Source organism: Eurosta solidaginis, chromosome 2 (assembly GCF_040869045.1).
Source record: "Eurosta solidaginis isolate ZX-2024a chromosome 2, ASM4086904v1, whole genome shotgun sequence".
Lineage (NCBI taxonomy): Eukaryota > Metazoa > Arthropoda > Insecta > Diptera > Tephritidae > Eurosta > Eurosta solidaginis.
The window spans coordinates 137768527-137782738 of record NC_090320.1 but is presented as its reverse complement, the minus strand read 5'-3'; the positions used below and the strand labels follow the sequence as shown (position 1 = coordinate 137782738).

Genomic DNA, 14212 nt, shown 5'->3' with positions numbered 1-14212 from the left:
TGACAAAATAAAATTTAAAACATAAACGAAAACATGTCAAACTCACTAATTTTGGGGGAATAGTTGTCTCGTTTTCTCATGGTAGAAATTGTTTTTGTATTTTGAAGTTCCGAAAAATTTTCGCCCGTTTTTCTAGCTGGGAATCCAAGATAAAATAAAGCTCGATACTTTGGCAACAACAAAGCAACCAATTCATGCCGAATGTTTTCTCTAGGAAGTTTTGGATAATTTTGGTTAACTTCACCCTATATATTTGCGCGGTGTGGTCACTTTGCGTAATCGCGACATTTGGAAAGAGAATTAATAAATTAATTTAATGCAATAATTGAAAGGGGCACAAATACACCATGAAAATTAATAGAAAGCATTTTTATAAATGTATCTTAAAAAAAAAAAAAACAAAAAGCGATTAACTTGGAAAACATCGAGTAATTTGCTAAAACAACGAGTCAATTCAAAAACATATATACAGCAATATATCAGCAATATGCTGCTTGTGAGTGTACTCAGCCTATAGTAGCAATATCGAAGTATTACATACATACATATATGAAAACACCCCTCAAAAGGGTAGTTTCCCACATTCTGGCGTCATTGGTTACATCTTTAATATATGCATATACTCATTTATTTAACAAAATATTTATATCCGTTGTTTGTAGCTTACCTACAACTTTTAATTCGATGAAAATGGACTCGGTTGGGTGTATAGAAAGCTGACATTCATAGAGCCCACGATCACTTTCCCGCACCGATTTAATTCGCAAAGACCAATGCCCCATATGACGAGTGTGTTCCACGAGAAATCTTTTGTCACTACTGTGGGTTGATAGCCCAACTGTCAGTAACTGGAAGTCACTACGCCGAATCCACGACACCTTGAAATATACATAAGAATGAAATATAGTTAAACAGAAAACTATAATTCCACTTAGATCTTTATTCGAGACTTAAAGCTCTGAAAAGATTTAACTTTAAATCTTGCAAGATTTTTCTATATAAATTTCTGGACATGGAACATAATATGTTCTCTTAATTTGAGCAGCGTCACACCCAGCGTTGCAAGAATTTTTTCAGAAAAAAGGCCACATGGGCAAAAAATTAGCTAAAAAATACTAAATAAAAAGTGTAAAGTTGAAAAAAGCTAAGATTTTAAGGCATCTTTTCAATCGTTTTGTTCATTTTAATCATAAAAAACGTATTAGTATAAACAATTAATACATATTGTAAAAAACTAAGATTAATTTGTAATCCAATTTCGAAGAAAATAATTAAAATAATTTTCAGATGCCATGTGCTTTGTAAAAAATTTTTAAAGTGGCGCATTTGACACTCTTCTACTATTACCACTACAGCATATCTGTGAAGTTGAATACACAAGCTCGCAAACACAACTGTTCTAAGTAGTTTTCAAATAGCTCTAGAATTCCTGAAAAGGAGAAAAAAATTTCTTCAATTTTACGTCCCAATACTAAAATTTTTCCTAAAGGCGAAGTTTAAAAAAAAACTTGAAAATTAAAAATAAGGTGTTTTTAGTAGCTTTTCAATTGCTCTGTAGCTCCTGAAAATGAGAAAAAAAGGTCTGTGAATTACGCCCAATTATCACATTTTTTCAAAAGTCGACAAATATCTGAAAAAAAATTGTTTTAAAAAAATTGGTGTTCGAATGTTGAAAGTCCAAAATTTTAAAAATTTAAATAAAGCTTTTCAATAGTTCTAGACTTCCTGATAAAGAAAAATAAACAGATAAGGACGGGACTGTCTTCGGCTGTGCCGAAGACTTCATACTTTTCATGAATGGGGCTGAACAATAATATCATCCTATTCGTAATCTCCAAATAATGCGCTGTATAAGATAAGAAATATATAGTGAACAGGTGTACATACCCAAATGATTTTAAGATAAATATAAAAAACTGGCAAAAAAACCCCCTTATCTGAAAGATCGGTAGTATGGGATATATATTATATACAGCTCCGATCGAAATGATTTTTATAGGAAATCCTCTATGATAAATTATAATATATATGACCAAGTTTCACGTTTTTATATTGGAAACTAAGGGAGAAATGGCTAAAAATCTTTCTATCTGAACGATCGGTTGTATGGGATAGGTATAAACTATATACATATAGCTCCGATCAAAGTGTTTTTTTCAGGAAATCTTCTATCATATATTAGAATAAATATCACCAAGTTTAACGTTTTTATATTGGAAATGAAGGGAGAAATTGCCAAAAATCTTTCTATCTGAACGATCGGTTGTATGAGATATATACTATATATAGCTCCGATCAAAGTGATTTTTTCAGAAAATCTTCTATGATATATTATAATATATATCACCGAGTTTCACGTTTATACTTTCTAAATTAAGGGAGAAATGGCCAAAAATCTTTCTATCTGAACCTTCGGTTGTATGGGATATAACTATATATAGCTCCGATTGATTTTTTCAGGATATCTTCTATGATATATTAGAATATATATCACCGAGTTTCACGTTTATACTTTCTAAATTGCGGCAGGAATAACCAAAATCGTCTTATCTGAACGATCGGTTGTATGGGAGATATATGTCTAATATATTGTCTAATATAATACAAAAATACATCCTTGTGCCAAATTTCATTGAGATATCTCAAAATTTGAGGGAGTGGTTTGCGTTCAAACAGTCAGACGAGCGGACAGACGGACATGGCTATATCAACTCAGTTCTGATCAATTCGGTATACTTAATGGTGAGTCTATCTTCTATATTTCTCAACGTTACAAACATCGGACCAAAGTTAATATAACATTTCATGTCCATGAAAGGTATAAGAATTAAAAATTGGCGTTGTGAGTAGATTTTCAATAGTTCTGGGTTTCCTGAAAAAAAGAATGATCCGAAAAGTATGATAATTGGGCGTAATTTTGCAGAACTCTTTTCCACATTTGCAGGAACTCCAGAGCTTCTGAAAAGTTACTCAAACCCCCTGTAATTTGTTTTTTTTTTTTATTTAAATTTTTTTCTAAATTTTGGACTTTTGGAAAAATATTATCTCATTCGTGTAGATGCAGTTCGCAACAGTTCAAGCAATCCTTAATGGCAATTTGCAGGCTAGTGGAAAAAAATCGTGAAGTAGATTAAGCAGTTGTATACATAGCAATAACATAAAATAACCTTATTGACTTGGCTAACCGGTTTGTAGCGGAAGCAACAGTCGACCAAAAAAGGGCACTGTTGTGAACGAGCGAATGATATGTACGAATGTGCAGATAAACGAAAATATCAGCGTGGCGGTAGGGTGACATACATGCACACAAACACACGCATTCCATGTATCTTGTTTCTGTAGTTCTCTGGATTAAGAGTGGTACGCAGATCATAAGTAATTGCTCAAGAAAAATTTAGTCTTTTTTCTTGCGTGAAAAATAGTAATATGGAAGTAATTTTGACGTTTAAAAATCCACGGTGAATATTGAAACAAGCAAGAAGAAGAGCACATAAACCAAAGAAATATAAAGAATGGCACTTCCCTTATTGGGGAAAGTATACGCAAAAATATATTTTTAAATAATTTTCTGTCTAATAAATGTTGTTATTTTTCTAGACTGGTCCTCAAATTGGTCAGCTACACCACCAACATCAATTGCAGGCTGTGTTACATCTCCATACCAGCAAACAGGTGAACAGCAAATGCTACCGCAACTGGGTCCAATGCCACGACAGTGTGGTCTAATGCAGTCACAATCTGGTCAAATGCCACATCAACACCCTATGCACCAGTCATTTGGTGGCCATGAGCAACATGGTCCTCCAGGTATGCCGCCCGCATCTACTGGACCAGGTGGGGCAATGACACCACATCCAGTTATACCACAACATTAACCGGGTTATGCAATGCCACGACAGCAGCAGCAACAACCTCCCCAGCCTGGCTATCTGCCAATGTCACAACAGCCGGGCTATCCACCACAACCTGGTTATCCTCAACAGACAGGTTATCTTCTACAACAACCAGGTGCACCAGGTGGTTACATAGGTCAAATGATGCCACTAACACAACCTGGACAGGCGCCAATGCCCAGTCAGCCAACCATGCCGGGTCAACCCCCAATACCCGGACGTCCTGGTTATAATGTACGCTAATACAACTAATAAATTTCAAATATTGCTAATGATTATTTTTGTATTATTTTCTTTAGCAACTGCCTGCACCTGGTACTGGTATATATCAACAGCCGCAACAGCATGATCAAGCCCAACGCCGTTTAGATCCCGATCAGATGCCAAATCCGATAGGCGTTATCATTGAAAATCTAAATAGCGCTGTAGGTGATTTATTACTAATGAACAGGGTTTATTACCGCTTCTGGTGACCACAACATATGTGGTACAAGATCAGGGTAACTCTTCGCCACGTTACGTTAGGTATTGATATTCGAAATTAATGTTTTGTTTGGAAATTACATTGATCTTTCTCCTTTGCAGGTCCTCTTCGTATTGCATACCTGAAGCAGCTGATTTATTAAAAACAACAGCTTTGTCCATTACAATTACCGTCTCACCAATGACACGCACGGTTGAGGGTGAATATGTTCCACCCATTGTAAATTTTGGTGAATTGGGTCCAATTAGATGGAATCGTTTGCAAGGCTAAAATGCAATTTGTAGATGCTGGTCGTCGTTCCCAATGTCTAATGTGTAAAGTAACAACAGATGGTAAAAAAAAAAATCTTTCGCTTTTATTTGTGTTCATTGATCCATATTTTTTCTCAACAGTGCCAACTGAATATTTCCAACATTTGGGCCACACCGGACAGCGTGTCGTTAAATATAAACGTCTGGAACCTGTATTGGGTACATGAGTTTTTGTGTAAAAAATCTTTGGGTACCGATAGCTATCAAGGTAGACCTCAACTCATATCCAACATCAATGCCTCGCAATCAATTGTGGACGCTATACGTACTACATTGGGTCCACGCAGTATGGAGAAGCATATTGTTGATTCCAGTGGCAAGGCCACAGTTTCAAATGATGGTGCAACCCGTATGAAACTATTGCATATTGTGCATCCAGCCATAAAACTCTAGTCGACATCGCCAAATCTCAAGATGCTGAGGTAAGTTTTTTGTTATATTAGAATGTGTAGAATAAAAATGTTTCTCTTATCAGGTCAGCGATGGCACCACTTCAGTAGTACTTTAAGCATGTGAAATCTTAAAACAAGTTAAGCCATATGTTGAGGAAAGCGTGCATGCACGTATCATCATTAAAGCTATACGTAAAGCATTACAATTATGCATGACCCAAATATGACATGGCTGTACATGTAGAAGTACAAATCAAAGGAACAACAACGTGCTTTATTAGAAAAATGCGCTGCCACAGCAATGTCCTCCAAACTTATTCATCAACAAAAAGATTTATTTTCTAAAATGGTTTTGGGCACTGTACTTTCCTTTAATGGACCCAAAGTCATACAAAAAATATAAAATCGCATTATTAAATATAGAATTGGAATTGAAGGCTTTTATTCAGACTATAATTTTCTTTTTCAGACTATGTATGTACATATATACAAAGAAATATTAAAAACTAAATATAAATATACATACAAACAGTGGCTCCGAATTCTATAATAGAAGCCACCTAAACAAAATGTGCACCTTTTTTGGCAGAGGGTCTAGCAAATTTTTGAGTACCCAGTTTTGTAGCCCAATCAATTTCAGTGTAATGGTGTAAATGTTTGAACGACTAAAAAGTTTATCTGAATTTTTTTGGGAACAATTTTCTTTTTTATGGAATGTTGAACAGCCTCTACAAAAAAGTTCTGAAAATTCAGATAAACTTTTTAGTCGTTCTAGTATTTACACCATTATTCTGAAATTGATTGGGCTACAAAACTGCGTACTCAAAAATATGCTAGGCCCTCTGCCAAAAAAGGTGCAAATTTTGGTATCCGTTTTTCAAAGTTTGATTAATTCTTTGTAACTTTTGCAACTTTTGTTTAGGTGGCTTCTATTATAGATTTCGGAGCCACTGTTTGTATGTATACTTATTTTGTATATTTATTTACGTGTACCGTAATCTCACGTTCATGTAAGTGTAAATTTTCCAAATCATTATTATATACCATTTTCCACAACATTTGTTAAACAATTTCTTAACACTTGTTGTATTTCTATACGGTTAATAAAAAAAACCATTTGTAATTCCATTTGTTCACGAAACTTTTCTTGTGTTCTTATTCTTTCCCTTTTGCCTAAACCTATACTTTTTTACAATTACGTGGGTGCGCGCCGCTGCCACCACGCTTTTGTACATGGTCCTTACCACGCCGGTAAAAAGAACCAGTCACCCATAATTAGAGTCCACTCCACACCCTAGGCAATTAGTCAGAAGCACCATTCAATATTTCGTGATAATCACGGAAGCAGATACACCAAACACGTATTTGTTCAACGCAATACATACCGATTTTACACGGAAGATAATATTTAACATCCTTTACAATCGTGATAATATAATCGTCAGCGTTTGCACATAACAACCTGTTGGCAACACCAACATCAACAACACCGACATCTACACAAAAAAATCAGATTCTATTACTCCGGATCAACGAATTAATTAAAAGGTACGTGTTTTATTCCGTGCGAGGTAGTGTTTTTTTGTTGTTAATAAATATTTCAAAATAAAATTAGAAATTGGTTCTTTCCCATCAAAAAAGTCAATTGAGTGTTAAGTGAAAAAATGTATATTTCGTGCAAACATAGAGAAAAAAAAGCGCTTAACGCAGCTACTTAAAGTTTGTGCATCACGCCTTGTGATTATCCGGAATAATCCCCCACCCGCGGTAAGATTTCCCGGACACAGCTCAAGGTAGCACAACACTGCTCCAAAAGGTTAACATAACCTAAACACCGCTTAGCGCCACTTTTTTACTTTCGCCTTTGCATAATTTTCATTAAAAAAAAATGTTTCACATAATTAAATTTTGATTTGCTAAGGTTATTTAAACAAAAAATTTAATTTAATTTGCGCGCAGATTCAATTAAACACATTTTTCCACATAAAAATCACTTGCGATTATTTACACGGGCAATACGATCGCAATTTATTTGTTGCTGTAATACAAAGTGCACTTAGTTCAACCACACATATTGCTGCTGTTGTTTGCGTGGCCAATAGGCTTATTCCTTGTACAATTATTTAAAAAATTGAAGAATTTTTATTCTCACTTGCGGCAATATACAAATCAGTTTTGACTGATCTAATTTTTGTGATACAAAAGTTCACAGTCCTTGGTTAAATTACCAAAAAGTCCATAACGAGCGTTCATACATTTTTTTATTTTCACTAACCCCCCCTTTCGCTAGCCATTACTTATTGGCTTACACAATTCGTTAGCACAGCTGCATTAGCACTTTCTTTTAACAATTACGTGGGTGCGCGCCTTTGCCACCACGCAATTGGACATTCCTTTAAACTACTAGCTTTCTCGCAAGCTTCGAGGCCACTTCACCGAGAAATCTCTCTAGAATGCAGTCCTTCAATCCAGTTCATTTTCACTCAATACTCTCTGCAAAGGCAATTAATTAATTAATATTTCAATAAATTTTCATTTAATATAATGGATACCTATATACGCCAAGCAGAGACCGTGACTGAGTTTGAAAATGAATATAATGATATGTCACCTTCAGACCATACAAAACACACCCTTTTAGTCCAAAAGGAGGAGTTGAAATCGCTATGGGAGAATCCGAAGCAGACATATGAAGAACTCTTGAGCTCCTCAAAACTCAAGGCAAAAGAGCAGTCGGCCATTAAAAAGAAGCACAAGGTTACATACTTCAGCTTTCTCAAGTGCCAGGCAGCAATGGCTGAACTTTCGGAAAAACTTGAGAAAGCTGAAAAGAAAGAAGAAACCTCAGGAGATAGGGAATATCGCGTGCGCCTGCCACCGTGTGATTTGCATCTCGGCGCTCCAATATCATAATATAGACATATCAAACTTGGATGCAATTATAATATATTTATGTTCCACAAAACTGCCAGAAACCACACTGGCACTCTGGGAACAAATAATTGAAAACAAAACGGAAATTTCAAAATGGGCTGATATGGATAGATTCTTATCCAATCGTTTCCAAACCCTAGAAACCGTGACTGATCTGAGAGGGGATATAGTTTCCAAACCCTCAAAGCCACAAGTATCTCGTTCGACAACAGATACATCTGCTAAAAAATTAGGGTCCTATCAGGCAATTGTAGCCAAACCTACATGTAAGATGTGCAAAAGTCCTGCACATCGAATTTCAAAGTGTGAAAAGTTCTTACGTTTAACACCCAATAAACGGTTTGAACAAATTAAGAGCAGCCGTGGGTGTATAAACTGCCTTTCTGCTGGCCATTCGGTAACAAAGTGCACCAGTAAAAGGAACTGTGCCACATGTCATTTAAGACATCATACGCTGCTTCATATTACGAATCAGCCAAAACCCACAACTACTTCAGATGCGATCGGAGCATCAACGTCACGAGAAGCTCAATTACGACGCAATGCTTAAGAGAAAATGCTCCGATTAAAAATGTGAACTCATATTTTGCTAATACAAGTAAAAGGGTATTACTAGGGACAGCTCAGGTTAACATTCATTTTAATGGTGTTGACTATTCGGCGAGAGCCCTAATAGACTCGGGATCTGAATGTTCATTCATTAACGAGAAACTAAAGCGCAGAACTAATCTGCCATCTAAACACCTGCATGCCCAAGTCTCGGGCATCAATAGTACAATTTCTGCACAAGTAAAAGAAGCGTGCAACATAAAACTGCGGACACCAACAGACCCATTAATCGAGATCAATACGATCATGCTGGTTTTACCACAATTAACAGGGAATCTTCCAACTTGCCAAATAAACGCAATGACTAGGCAAGCATTCCCTGACTTAGTACTGGCTGACAAAAGATTCTTTGTCAATGAGCCAGTCGATCTAATTCTGGGCGGAGATATATACCCCCAACTTATGTTAGGCGGCATTAGGAAAGATGTGCTAAACACATTAAAAGCACAGGAAACGGTGTTCGGCTGGATTTTGACAGGCCGGACCGATGCGGTTGATACAAACAAAACCCTAGTTTCATATTTCAACGAGGTCACTTTAGACAAACAACTGGCGGGAGATAGATAGAGAAAATTCCAAAGAAGAGGAGCATCAATAACGATGACACTTACTGTGAGGAGCTATACAAATCCACAAAATTTTGGAACAACGATGACAAATACGTAGTCTCCTTACGCTGTAGGAAAGAATTTAGCTTAGTTGCCTCTCTAAGAAGTGCGTGTTCTCAATTTTATTGCAATGAGACACGATTAGCTAAAAATCTAACCTACACACAGAATACAATAGAGTTGTATCTGAATATTAAACCTTAGGGCATATGAAACAAGTCAGTAATATCCCGCCAGACTCAAATGATTGTTACTTCCTACCTCACCATGCTGTTATGAAGGAGGGAAGTACAAAGACAAAAGTCAGAGTGGTGTTTAACGCATCATCTCCTACCACAAACGGAAAAAGGTTAAATTATGCCCTATACCCAGGCCCAATACTTCAATCCGACCTAATCATAATACTTCGTTGGCGGCTGTTCAAATACGTCTTCAACAGCGACATCGAGAAGATGTATCGTCAAATATGGGTCAATGAAGACCAAACAAAATACCAGCGAATCGTATTTCGCAACTGCCCCAAGGAACCAATCAATCTTTATGAATTAAAAACTGTAACATTTGGAGTGAATTGTGCTCCATACCTTGCGATTCGGACACTGCACCAACTCGCTGATGACGTGGAGACCTCGCATGCAATGGCAGCAGATATCTTGCGAAATTGTATGTACGTTGATGACATACTCGCCGGTGGGCACAGCATCGAAACTGCGATAAGGGCAAGGGATCAAATATCAACGGCGTTACAATCGGCAGGTTTCCCGTTGCGAAATTGACGTCCAACTGCAATAAAATTCTACAGGGTATACCGAAGCAACACTTAATAAGCGAAGATTTTCTTGAGTTTGAAGACACCAGCACGGTAAAAGCACTCGGTATCAGATGGAACGCCCTTTCGACTACTTGTACTTTACAGCAAAACCCTTTGATAATAACCCTACTGTAACAAAAAGGTCAATGCTGTCTGCGATCGCAAAACTTTTCGACCCTCTTGGCTGGCTGGCACCAGTCGTAATTGTAGCCAAGATAATAATGCAAAATATTTGGTTGGAAGGGACAGGCTGGGATGAAGATATGTCTGAAACTACTCAACATCGGTGGCAGTCATTCATGACTGACTACGAAAAAATCAACGATATACGCATACCGCGATGTGTTCACTACACATTGAAGGACAGTATCGAAATACATGGATTCAGCGATGCTTCGGAAAAAGCATTTGCCGCCACTTTTTTCCTGAGGGTAAAAACAAAGGATCAATTCTTCATCAACCTGTTGATGACCAAGACGAGAGTAGCCCCGGTCAAAACCAATCCTTGCCTCGACTCGAACTCTGCGGTGCAGTTTTACTAGCAGAAATAATCGAATCTGTGGTTGAAAATATGAAACTTTCGAACTTTAAAGTAACCCTTTTGACAGATTCAACTATAGTGCTGGCCTGGATCCGAAAACCACCATGTTTGTGGTCAACGTTCGTGGCACATCGAATAACTAAAATCATCGACAAAGTAGGAGACAAAGTATGGCGGCACGTAGACTCCGCGTCAAATACTGCAGATTTGGCGAGTAGAGGCCTCCACGCTTCGGATCTAATCGACAATTCTTTGTGGTGGCAGGGACCTTCTTGGTTACAAGAAGACAACGAAAATTGACCAACACAAGAAGAGCAGTATAACACAAATATCGAAGAAAAGAGGGTGAAAGTTCATGCAAAATCGGTCGAAAATAACTTTGATATTCTGGATAGGTTTTCCGATTTACCAAGGGCTTTGAAGATTATATGCTATGTTCTTCGATTTTTCCTGAATACGCACCCAACAACTAAAGCCTCCTTTAAAAGGGATTCTCTTTCGATATCCCCTGATGAAATGGAAAAAACAACACAGATATTGATAACAATATGCCAAAGGCAACATTATCAAGAAGAAAACGCAAATTTGAAGTCAGGAAAGCTAATAAATGGTAAAAGTGAGATTTTACCTCTGGTCCCATATTTAGACGAAGAAGGCATCATGCGAACTGGGGGCGGACTGGGGCATCCAGAGACATGTCCCATAACGAAAGTGATCCCATTATCGTTCCTTACACTTGCAGGTTATCCAGGCTTATAGTTCAATCCTCCCATAAGACCACCCTGCATGGAGGGAACCAGCTGATGCTATGTCATATCCGCACTCAGTACTGGATCCCACGCGTTAAAATCATCATAAGGTCCGTTATCCACAACTCTAAGGTCTGTACTATTCACAGGAAGCGGACACAAACGCAACTTATGGGGATCCTTCCGAAGGAGCGCACCGCCTTTACAAGGGCCTTCACCAACACTGGGGTAGATTTCGCGGGACCATACGATATAAAATCCTACCGAGGGAGGGGATGCCGAATTTCAAAAGAATATGTGTGTCTCTTCGTCTGCTTTTCGACGAAAGCCATCCATCTAGAAGCGACAAACGACCTTAGTACCGGGTCCTTCCTAGCTGACTTCGCTAGATTTGTATCCAGGCGAGGCTGTCCGAAAAACGTTTACTCCGACAATGGGACTAGCTTTGTCGGAGCTTTGCGATCTTTACGATCCGAGTTTAAGCCATTTCTGCGTGAAGCAAGGGACGGAATATTGAATAAATATAGCCATTAAACTTTAGAAAGGCATTTTATGCCGCCAAGCGCTCCTCACATGGGAGGTTTGTGGGAAGCGGGGGTAAAAAGTTTTAAGACCTATTTTAAAAAGATCGCGTCCGATCATAAATATACTTTCGAAGAGTTTACAACCCTCTTATGTCGAATTGAGGCCTGCCTCAAATCTAGACTTCTCAGTCCCTCATCCAGTGACCCCTCCGACCTGGAGCCGCTTACTCCAGGCCACTTTCTCGTGGGTGAACATCTTTTAGCCCCACCTGAACTCGATTGTAGTGAAAATCCTGCCTCAATCGTAAACCGATGGCAAAAGATGAAAACCCTTCATCAAACATTTTGCAAAAGATGGAAATCGGAATATCTCACCGAGATCCAGAAACGGTATAAGTGGAAACATCCACAATCCAACTTAAAACCCGGGGACCTAGTGGTAATAAAGGAGGTCAACCTACAACCAAACGAGTGGAGAATGGGGAGAATCGTCAACACACACCCATGTTCCGATAACCGTGTTCGTGTTGTTGACGTCAATACAATTAAAGGACAAATTACCAGACCAGTCGCGAAACTGGTACTACTTCCGCCCAACGACAAGGAAGATGAAATTTAATATCCCACATTCCTCTATCCCAACTAACCCAGCTCTCGTTCACCCCGAACGAGGCCAACACACCGATAACCCAGCTCTCGTTCCCCCGAACGAGGCCAACACACCCTAACGCAGATAAACTATCTGTCCCAGAATACAATTTAAGCAGTAATTACACCCCCCAAAAACCCATCGAAACTCTGTCAAATTACACAGATATCGATTCTACAAAAAGGAATTTTTTCTAATATGCATGGAGATTTTCTTCAATATTATAGAAATATATAACAGCCGAAGAAAAGTTTCCTTGCGTATTGCGAAATCCCTCAAAATTCTTTTCCTTTGCGTGTTTACCATATTTGGCACATTGCGGCCACAACCGCTTGTGCTTAAATCATTTAAGTTTAAGGGGTCTTACTTCTTTTGGTTATATATTGTCTTTAATGTTATGTTTTTTATAAAGATATAAAAACAAAATATCACTGACAATCCCTTCATCATCCAGCTTTGCATTATACTTGGTTCTTGTTTTAACAAAGCTGTTATATATTGCTGAGATACCTTTACAATAAACGCCATTTTTGCTTAGTTACATGATGTTTTGCGGTATATGTACATATGTTGTACGCAATTTTAAAAAATTTTGTATACATATTTTTACTGTTTGTTTAAAATCTACAGTACACCTAGACTTCTAACGTTTAAGGGTATGCCAGCGTAGGAGTGAAATTCCTACAATGGATTGAGGACCCAAAACATAGCCATGTATAACGATTTCTTCTAAATTTTCTACAACGCCAAGCGATGCGAACGGTGATCTATCCATAGATTTAAATGCTGCGCTCGTTTATTCACGATTGAAGCCTGTATCGGAGATTTCAACAACTTAGACTGTTACATCTACCGGTAATGTGCTGGACCACCGAATGATAAAACATCAACAAGTAATAACAAAAATAAAATGGAGCAGCACTATAGTTTTTCTGCGGTATTCGATAGTAGCGTACGACAGGACGAGGTATACCGTACTTGCATTGCACCACGTATTAGGAGTTCAGATAGCTTTACGGTGTTAACATATGGCCCATCGGGTCCGGGTAAAACCTTTACATTATTGGGCACGCCTAATAATCCGGGTATTGTACCACGAGCTGTAGAAAATGTTTTCAAAATGAATGCTTCCAACATCTATCCCACACCGGCTATGAAAGTGGGATTTGTAAACATTTTAGATGATAATGCTTTAGCTTCGGAGGAGAGCTTACGAAGTATTATGAAATGATGAATTACTAGCGAAAATTATAAAAAATTAACATCAGTTTCAAACAATACCACAAGATGAAGTTTCTGTATTTATTTGGATATCTTTTGTAGAAATATACAATGAATTAGTATGTGATCTATTAGCACCACCGCAAGCGCACTCAAAAGCTAATCAGAAAATGGCACTCCACTCGCATTGAAGTTTGAAATGCAATATCATCTACCGGAACAGGAAAGACTTTTACGTAAGGAATTAGATCGGTCATATGAAAAGAAATTATCCGAAAACCAAAAAATATTGAAAACCATTCCAAAGAGTGCAGTAAGTCCAGCAAAAATTAAGCCTAAGACTTCACCCAACCCTTAACCCCAACAAAAGGCAAAACCACTCCTATAGAACGCAAGATCGCTACTCTAACCGTACACAACAGTTACACATTAAAGCCCTAAAATTATTATTTATTTATTTATTTTATTTAAAAAGTGATGTGCGAT

At 37.7% G+C, this 14212-nt stretch overlaps 1 protein-coding gene across 9 annotated transcripts in view; it reads right to left on the bottom strand.

The window, feature by feature from the left end:
- Positions 1–14212, bottom strand: part of dpr19 (defective proboscis extension response 19) — a 1424328-nt gene that overhangs the window by 501565 nt on the left and 908551 nt on the right. For all 9 annotated transcript variants that reach the window (XM_067766273.1, XM_067766275.1, XM_067766272.1 and 6 more), the window contains one exon: positions 668–878. In XM_067766273.1, coding sequence (XP_067622374.1) covers positions 668–878 — 211 coding nt within the window. The remainder of the gene's footprint in view (positions 1–667; positions 879–14212) is intronic.